Source organism: Habropoda laboriosa, unplaced genomic scaffold (genome assembly GCF_001263275.1).
Source record: "Habropoda laboriosa isolate 0110345459 unplaced genomic scaffold, ASM126327v1 scaffold172, whole genome shotgun sequence".
Classification (NCBI taxonomy): domain Eukaryota; kingdom Metazoa; phylum Arthropoda; class Insecta; order Hymenoptera; family Apidae; genus Habropoda; species Habropoda laboriosa.
Window position 1 is genome coordinate 11485 of NW_017100331.1, and position 10170 is coordinate 21654.

The following is a 10170-nucleotide window of genomic DNA, read 5'->3' on the forward strand; positions in this document are numbered from 1 at the left end:
ATATTTATAAATTATTTATTAATTAATAAATGTAATAAATTGTTTAATTAATGTAGTAATGATTATTATAAACAGTAGGATAAATGTTGGAACAATTAGTACTGCTATAAATGCGCGATCCTTATCAATATGCGTCAATGTCATCGTTTCCATTTTTTCAGACATCGTTGCTCCATTTCGTAAAGTAGCATAATATGAAAATAAATGTTGTCTTTTCGTAATAAAATTTAACGGGAACAAAAATTGTATGAAAAAACGAAAGCAATGTTTAGAGGAAGGTAGATTAACATTCTACTATTATAAACTTTTACATTCTGTAATTCTCATTTTTTTTTTTCTTTTTGTAGTAGAAGTGAAATAATCAAAAACTGTATTACACGAATGATTAAACATTTCCTGCATAGGAGTGGCATTTAACAAATTCCGCACTGCGAGAAAATTACGCGCTTTTTTTTAGAACTTCCATCAAAACTTATCTTTTATTTAGAACTCCTTTTTCTTTTTAGAACTAAAGCGAAATTGAAAAGTGCTAAATTCTTAACACTTTGGTCTTCTACTTACATATACCTACTTTTCTTGAATACTGAATCAACGAATATCCTTTTTCGTATAACGAGATTCTACTTCTGAAGACTATCGCGTACACGCAACTTCAAATTTTAAAGGGGTTCTTGCAATTACGCGAATGCTTTCTATTTAAATGCTTCAGCGTTCGTGAAAGTGAAATAAAATTATGATTTTCCTCACTTTTTGTGCAATAATAATCATAATATACCGGTATCAAGAGGATATAATAAGTTTCAGAATTAAAATCAGGATAAAGTATTTTTTAAAACATGCTTGTAACGAATAATATTAGGTCTATGCAAAAGTTTCCATCTGAAAAACGCTGTATGCTTCTTCCTTATTTAAATTTTCACAGTTGGCATTTATTATATGTTGAAATATGGTATTAATATTATATTATTAGTATTCTTATGGCAAATAATTATAAATATAATGAAAAATAAATGCACATTCCTCAAAAAATTACGATGGGAACTTTTGCGTAGACCTAATGGTGCAGCAGAGGTTTGCATAGCATAAGTTTGGATAGACCACGACTCACCCGGCACAAGTTTTGCTATCACAACTATATTGCGCTGAATCTTTTCATCCTTCACTTTCTTATTATGTAATAAAGTGAGAAAAATTTGAATGTAAAGAGCGAAGGGAATAGCTTTTCCTTTGATTACAGTAAACAATAATTTTTTATTATGTCATTAGTGTACATGAAAAGTTAAAGCTTCGTATTCACAGCTTTTGAAAATTCACAATTCTAATTATTTGAATATTTTTATACCTGTATATTCGATAATTTCGGTTCGTGTCAAAGTGTTGAAAGTTTGCGGTATAAGACGGTAAGAAATTAATCTCATTGGAAGATTTATTCGACGTTGAAGCGTTGTAAGGATTTGAAAAGTTATTCCAGGAGTATCTCGGACTCCACGAAGACTCCCGATTTCCAGGAAAATAAGTGTTCTGGAGATTCACTCGAAGAGAAGATGGTTCGAACACATTTTCAGAATATTGTTGATTCGTTGAAGCTACATTCTCTAACCAAGACATCTCGTCTATAATAAGAGAAATTCTATGTTACTGTCGTTCATTAAGGACAGCGACGGACATAAATGGAAGCTATCGAAAACAATATATGTGTAGAAAAAAGAATCAATTTAAGTACATAGACGAAAATAAAATAAATCCATCGTCATAAATTCCGTATAAAAGTAAAGGTAAAACTCTAAATAATTTGACAATAAAATTCATATGAATGAGATAGACGAATATTGCTACTCCAAATGAATAAAGATTTGTATTAAAACACTAAACTGAACTTTACGTAAAACTTCACAAACGTTGTTACGCACTAAAATATCAAGTCATCCCATAAGTTCGTGTCGAATTTAATAATTTAGATCGATATTTCCAACGAACCTTTAAATTTGATTAAAAAAAAAAATTATTTCACAACTTTTTCCTATTTTTTTTTTTTTGGTAAGACCATTATGTCATCCCTGTAGAATTTCCTTGGATTTTCATTGAAATATTTTTCGCTTTCGGTACAAACTTACGGGATGACCGAATATTTACAAATGAAACGCTTGAAAAATTACAAAAAAAAAAAAAAAAAAAAAAAAAAAAAAAAAAAAAAAAAAAAAAAAAATTAAAGCACTTAAAAAGTCGATCTAGTCAATTACCTTAGGAATTGTATGGCTATAGGGTGAAAGGAAACACTGTTCGTAAAGTTGTTCGTGAAATCACGCGCTACTTGTGAATTGTGTTAGCACTAACTTGTAAATGTCAAACAAGCATATACTACTGCACTGCGATGGGCTAGTGGAAGTCAGAATAGATGGTGTAGTTGAAGAACACGAGAGTTGCGGGGCTGGAGTAGGGCTGAAACGACAGACAAATCTTATGGTAGAACTCCGCCAAGTTCAACCAATCCGAATAGATCTCAATCAACAAGAGAGAAGCTAGTGGTCAGTACATACGAAGTGTAGACTACTTTGGGCGTTAACTACTTTTTTATTTTCCTTTATCCCGGTCACATTTCGAACGCAACTGCGTGATGCATTGTAGCTTATAATTTATATTGATTGTAATATTTGGTGCATCAGATGATTGATTAATATAACGTAGAAATTATTATTGGCGATTAATTAGACAATTTTACCTAAATTTGATGCATCTAAATTTAAAATTTTCAATTCCTATTTAAATTGAATTATAAATTATAAATGATCTATTTTTATTTGAAGAAAGTTCAACTGTAATATTCATAGAATTGAGTACGAAAATCTTTTAAAAGTACCTACCAGGAGTATGATACTTTGAATAAACGAATCTCGTGTTTTCAAAGTTTACGACAGACAAAGAAATGGATAATATAAATATAAACGTGTAATAGAAAATTCAGTTACTTTAACCCTTGTATGAAAATTGAGTCTGTTTGACTCAAAATCAGATCACAAATTCCTTTTCCTTTGTTATTAAATGTATCATTTGAACTGAAATTTTTTCATATGCTTAAATATCTAATAAACATTAGTAATCTTTACAAAAAAGAACAAAATCTGTACGATTTTTTTCATGGAAACCAATTATATTTTTCATGCACACTTACGGAATTTATGGGTCAATTTGATCCTATATGGGATATAGTGTTTTCAAAGTTTACGACAGACAAAACAAAACTGAAAATATAAAGATAAACGTGCAACAGAAAATTCAGTTATCTTAAAAGGTAAAATTTGTTCACATTTTCAATGAAATAATGTCAGTGCAGGCGAATGTGTAATTCGTTAATTTCGTTCGTCGTAGAAATTTCGTTGTACGTTGAACATAACCGCGTCAATGAGCATATAAGTCAATTTAGGGACCTGCTGAGAAAACACGACGAAAAGAATGGCGGGGATCCTATTAGTCATCGGTATTGTTTAGCTTCCTTTTCCAAGTCATTTATATCCAGTCACACTGGCCTGGAAAAGAAATTCTCCGTTTGTGTATTTCGAAGGTCCACTTGACAGGAAACGGAGTTCCGTGAAACACGAGAAACTGTTAAATACTGGTGCCAGGCAGTCTACGAAGACACATACAGGGTGCTTAAAAAAAGGGGTTGCCCACTTTGAAAGTATACTGTACTAATCAAACTGAATAAATAGTGTTTGGTAAACATTACTGTAAAAATCAACGTTGTCAATTCTCTAGGTAGAGGAAGTTTTCTGTTTTGTTAACACAAGTAATTTTTCTGCTTACTATCCATTATGTGAATACAGGGTGATTCATTTAACTTGACGATCTGAAATTACTCGCAAAGTATTCGCTATACGAAGTAGTGTATGAAGCAAAAGTTGCATGATTTCAAGGGGCGCATATGTTACAATAATTAATTTCATTTTCTACATTGTTTATACATGAAATTTCTAAGGACATGATGATTTTTCATGTGAAAAACCCTATGTTTCTTTATGGTAATTAAAAGAGCATCAAAAGCTGAGTAAATAAGTATTAAGGTGTAGTATGTTCAAAACGAGTATTTATTGAGATATTTATGATAGAAGTGTTATTCTATTGAAATCGAATTTACGGGAAGAGAAACAAAAAAAAGAACACGCAGGAACATATTTTTGTAGAAAGAATATTCATATGATAGCTAACATATGCGAGTTCACATTCGGCTATAAGTTTCCCATAAAGGGTTCAACCGTGACAGATTTGAACTCTGTTCGATATAAATCCCTAGTTATTGCCTGGATTTCTCATTAACCATGAAGAATTCTCATACGATATTAAATTAAAAACTAGACACTAGATAGTTCATCGCATTGATGCTTAGATACGATAATACAATATTAAACGTGAATGAAATACCCACATGTGGGCGAAATATCCATAGTGAATCATCTGTTTTTTATACATACACTCAAAATATCTAAAATGAAGTAAAATAACTAAATGTGATAAATCGACAAATGAAATTAAACCAAAAAATTATTATTTTATTAATAAATTATTTTTATTAAACAGTATAATGGGATAATTTCTATTTACTTTCTACTATTATCATATGTAGTTACATATTATTCTGTAAATTTTCGGGTTACCAAACTTCCCTTGTGAGATGTTTCATCTACTGTTAGTATTATTTCTCATAAACTTTACGCAATAGATATTACTATAAGTAATGGAATTTTATCGTAAAAAAGAAATTTTTGTTCAAAATAATCAACATAAAGATGTTTTCAATCTTTTTTTCGTGTAGAATAATTGTGTCTTTCTGAAACAAGTTACTGTACATAATCGGATTATATCGTAGAAAATAAGTTTTTATTTTAAAAAAATCGATATAAAAATATTTTTAATTTGGGCCACGAAATATCATTTTCCATGCTATTTACAATAGCAGGACCTTTTCCAACGTTAATGATTCGATGATGGCGATGGATGGTGGAAGTGAGTGGTGTGGGTCGAAGTAGAAGGAGAAGTGCCAGAGAAGGAGGAGAGGATCCAAGTGTAGCGGAAAGTAAGCACGATCTCAGTTCGAACGGTTCACCGTGATCGCTCCATCTTCGGTTTTGCTGGCTCGCTGCGATTTGGTTACACACGAAGTTGTGTTCTTCCTCTGATTTTTTAGTTAACAAACGTTTCATGGGGCAAGTCACTCCGCTTCTGGCGCTCCTGTTCGTTCGCTTCTTCTAACTTGCCGCAGAAGTCCTTTGACATCCCTTGATATACTTTCCCTTCACATACTTGACATACATCCCTTGGCTACTTTCACATCTCTGAACTGATTTTTTTCAAAGACCTTTTTATATTTTAAAACGGAGTGGAAAACTGAAGTTGCTTTTATTTTTTATTTTTACAAAATCAAACGACTCTATGGAGTGTAAAAACTTGTTTTCGAGATTCGTTTCAAAATGTCTTTGTAAAGGAAAGTATCCCTTTTACAGCGACCTCTAGAAAGTTGATGTACGATTTTTTGTTGTCGTTTTGTCGCAGTTTAAATGAAAAGTGTGTATTTAGTGCGATGCATCAACATAAGGCAACGAGGAGGTGTAATACTCGTTCCTAAACACACAAAACACGCACTAAACAAAGATACTAAATACACACATTAAACACACATGCTCTAAACACAGCACTGAACACACACACTATTTACACACGAGGTGCAAGTTCGATCGTACAATCTCCTCGTGGTATACCTTGGGTTATTCTAATTTCGGCGGCACAGTTTTCATTTAAATTGAGATAAAACGACGACCAAAGGTCGTATATCAACTTTTTACAGGTCGTTGTAAATGGGAATCTTCCCTTTACAAATAAATTTTAAAACGAACCTCGAAAAAAAATTTTTACACTCTGTAGCGTCGTTTGATTTTGTAAAATTTAAAAAAAAAAAGCAACTTCAGTTTTGCACTCTGTTTTATAATATGAAAGTGTCTTTGAAAAAATTCAGTTCAGGGATATGAAAGTAGAGGCTTCACCTTTTAAGATTAGCCTAGATAGACTACTGTATGATTTCTTTTCACGAAGTTACAGCAGTTAAAAAGATCGACAATTTTTCGGTCAAAATTTAGTGATCCTTTAATTTTATAGAGTAGTGTATTTTACAATAAAAATAATTGATCGAACAATGTGTTAATAATTTATTGTTTGTATTAATATTTGCCAGATGTAGTTTACGATAAAGATTACTAAAATATATTTGCGTAACAGTTGAAGGTGTGAATGTAATTGCACGTGGTTTCTCGCATAGGAACAGAGGTTACGCATGCGTGAGAATTCATTTCAGAAGGGCAAAGCCCTCTGTCTAGCAAGACCGATGGAGACTAAGAATGGAAACATTATTATACGGTTGTCATTCAACACATTTATACCAATTTAAATATTTTTTACATAGTGTCATGTGAATATAAATGTAAATTATTACAAAACACTGTCTGTGACATCCGAAACGCCACTAACACTCTACTGAAAATTAATTTATACGATATATTTTACTGTAAACATAATACAGTGGTAAAGTTGATAAAACTTTGAATTTTAGTGATTTAAATAAACGAATGCTGCAAGACTGATTATGAAGTAGAATATATTTACTAAAAGCTACTTTAATTTATAGTTATTTCATTGCTAAATGCAAGAAATAATATTTATTGAAATGAACAGTATTATATATCACAGAAACCCCAAATCGTCTGATTACTGTTAATTTTATGAAGAAGGTTAATAACAGTAAATTTTCAGTGAAAGTGATGAAAACACTATGGTAGTGTGATCTATAAATAATGCATAGAATTTATAGAAACGTGTCTTATCAATGGAGTGATTATACGAGTGATTATTTTAAAATAAACAGTGCCAGATTAAGATATAATTTTATCTTATTTTCATGCATACCAAAGAATTATTATCAATTTTGTTACATTATCTCATTTTATGATAAGTTTAAAATATCATGGGTGAGGCAGATGTTATGTAATTCATTGATCTAATACAAATAAAAATCACCAAAGTGATCATGAAATGATTATCAAGCATAGATGTATATTCTCTTAATATAATTCAGTTTTCATGTATATACAAATTGTGTGCATATGGGTTTCATAAAGATATTAAAACGCATGCTTTATGCAAATTTTGCATCTTGCAGTTCTAAAACAATAGGAGTATTAGCACCGTTAATAATCCCACCATTACATATTGCATTCTTGTATTACTTTTGGCAAGAATATTCACGAGATGTGGACAAACAATATTGTTCTTGTTCCTGTTGGGATACAGTATTTAAGGGTAAGTCAATTTTATTTACATATTGTACTTTATGAAAACAACCTTACAACTAGTTTCCAAAAAGCATTAGATACATTATTGCAGGGTCATACGAATCTGGTATTGCTTCTTATAAACACATGTATTTTAATGCAACATCAAATACTTTAAAGATATGGATGACAATTGTAATTGGAGTTATTACATTTTATGAAATAGTAAAACATTTAACATGGCTAGCTTTTCAAAACCGCCTTAGACTTTCTATGATGATTCTTTTTTCAACTGCTATTTTCTCTCACTATTACACTTGGTGGGTTTATATGAATTATTGGAATGATGAGTTCTATTCCCAATGGTACCATCAGTTATTTTTTTCTGTCACTGAACTGATATCTACTTTCTTGGTTGTTCATCTGGCAGATAGTAAAAATTCAGTAACTCATAGAAAGGCATTTGGTATAGCTGCAATAGCTATTTTACATATTGTAGCAGGTGGTTGGGATCAATTTATTGCTAATGTTGTCAGAGGAGAGGGATATGCACATCAGGTAACATTTATGAATCATGTGGATAAACGTATTCTTTAATCATTTCAAATTGTTCATAAATATATACTTTGATCTTAATGTTTAGTTAGTAATTTTTATGTGATAGGTTGTTCGTGATCTTGGATTTATGATCCCAGATATTCTTCATGTTGCTATTCCATTATGGGCAGTTAAATGGAGAAATATATATAATCTTCCTGGTTCTGCCAGCCGAGATCCTAGTATAAGAAGAGATCTAGCTTATATGTTAGGGATGATATGTATAGGATTATGCATTTGTGCCATATTGTAATTTGACCGTTAAAATGCCTAAAAATAGTGTCTTAAAGATAAAAAAAATTGGTTAATTTGACTTATTTTCTTATACAAAATTATGAAGAATATACATCTAAAAGTGAATTTTATTAAAAATATATATACAAGATAATTCTGGTAACTAGAACGGAATACTCCTCTTTTTTAAGTGAAGACAAAAAATATAGTAGAGGAAAATAATACATGATATACAAAGGACTAATTTCTTATAAAATCATTTTTGTTGCAGATGCACCGATACACCTGCCCAGTATAGTTGCACGTTTTTTTAATTCAGCTGTAATTTTTTTGCGTAAATCGATTCGTTTGCATACCATACCATACCATGCGATCGTGTCCGTTCATACACATTCTGACAGCTTCAGACACGTATCGTATCCAACAAAACATTCTTGCCGGGAATGCCGGACGGCATCTGCCTGAAACGTTACGTGTCTGAACTGATTTGCTACACTACATATAATCAGTCGCATCTTATTAAATACCTACATACAATAATCTTTGCCTGAATGGAACCGTATCGTACCGTAACCGTGCCGTCTCTGAATGGATAATATAAATCGACTTTCTGTTATAAAGCATTAATTTTTTGATGATGTCACCTAATACTTTTATACGCAGAATAACGAAAACAATCGATTTATGCAAAAAAAAGTATAGCTGCATTTTAAAAGAAAATGCAGTTACACCAGGCAGATACAGCGGTGTATGTGCAACAAAAATGGTGACATAGGAAGTTAGTCCTCAGTATATCTTACAATATTTTACTCTACAATTTTTCTATCTTCACTTAAGTGAATGGAGTTGCCAGAATCACTAAACTCACTCACTCATTCACTCACTTATATACACACGCGTGCGAACCTTTATAATACATTCTGCAGTGCTAGTACTTATTTATGCTGAAAATAGATTTAGTTCGACATTTTAATTTAATCTGTCACAGTATACCATGATTTTTTCTATCAATTCATTTCATATAATCAATGATTTTTCACATTTTCATATTTTATTTGATAGTATTATTAGAAATTATTTTATTAATAGTATTAGTTGAAAATACCTGTAGAGTACAATTTATTTATTGTAAAAGACAAACCCTTCCGTTTTTGCAAAATTATAAGTTTAATTTTATACTTTTTGTTTTTTGTTAGCTTACTAAGTAAACTAACTAATCTAACTTGCTAAGCTAACAAAAAATTAGTACAGGAATTACAATTGCGATTACGATTAATCCAGTTAATAAAATAATGAGTTTTAATATCAAAATGTAGTGTACACTGTGACAAAAACTGTTAATTGCTCATGTGTTATTTTTATAGCAAGAGCTTTTTACTATGTTTATAGTAATATAAATCAATTTATATCAAACTATCTATGCATATGCAAAATAAATTAGAAAACAAATAGCATATATCATTTAAAAAAGTTACTTATTTTATAGTATCAGTAAATGTGTTCTTAGTTTAGATAAGTACTTAAGACAACTATAGATGCCTCAATTTTTTAATTTATTAGAAATTTATTTATATGGAAACTATAAAGTATTGTTATACATTTGAAGTAGTTAGTACATTTATTTAAATTATACAATACTATAAATTGCAATGAATAACATTTAGTACTATATATACAAATTGTATGAACAAAAAACATATCATATATAACGTTTACAATACGTTTTTTAAAAATGAAGAATAACTATAAAAGAGACAAATGTATAAAAATGTTTATTGGCAGTTTTCAAGAGCAGAATGTTCTTGTTAATGAACATAAGGCTATGACAAAGTGCCTACGTGCAATGTGAATTATTTTCATTCATATCATTAAATTAATATTATTATAGTATATGAATTTATTCTGCAGGTGATAATAGGCATTATCGAAGAACTTAAAAGGCTGTAATAGCACTTATAATGAAATAGTTATCTTGAAAACTGTTCCATTTAAAGCAAAGAGTACTTATAATATTAAATCATTTTTT

The 10170-nt window shown here is 30.3% G+C and overlaps 2 protein-coding genes across 2 annotated transcripts in view; one reads left to right on the forward strand and one right to left on the reverse strand.

Annotated features, from left to right (window-relative positions):
* Nucleotides 1-1608, reverse strand: part of LOC108574456 (homeobox protein Hox-D4a) — a 7143-nt gene extending 5535 nt beyond the window's left edge. The window contains exon 1 of the mRNA XM_017937056.1: nt 1343-1608. Coding sequence (XP_017792545.1) covers nt 1343-1608 — 266 coding nt within the window. The remainder of the gene's footprint in view (nt 1-1342) is intronic.
* Nucleotides 1609-7145: 5537 nt separating this feature from the next.
* On the forward strand, nt 7146-8163 carry LOC108574460. Its single transcript, XM_017937060.1, has 3 exons — nt 7146-7341; nt 7426-7871; nt 7978-8163. Exons 1-3 carry the CDS (start codon nt 7146-7148, stop codon nt 8161-8163), a joined length of 828 nt encoding a protein of 275 aa, XP_017792549.1.
* The last annotated feature ends 2007 nt before the right edge of the window (nt 8164-10170 follow it).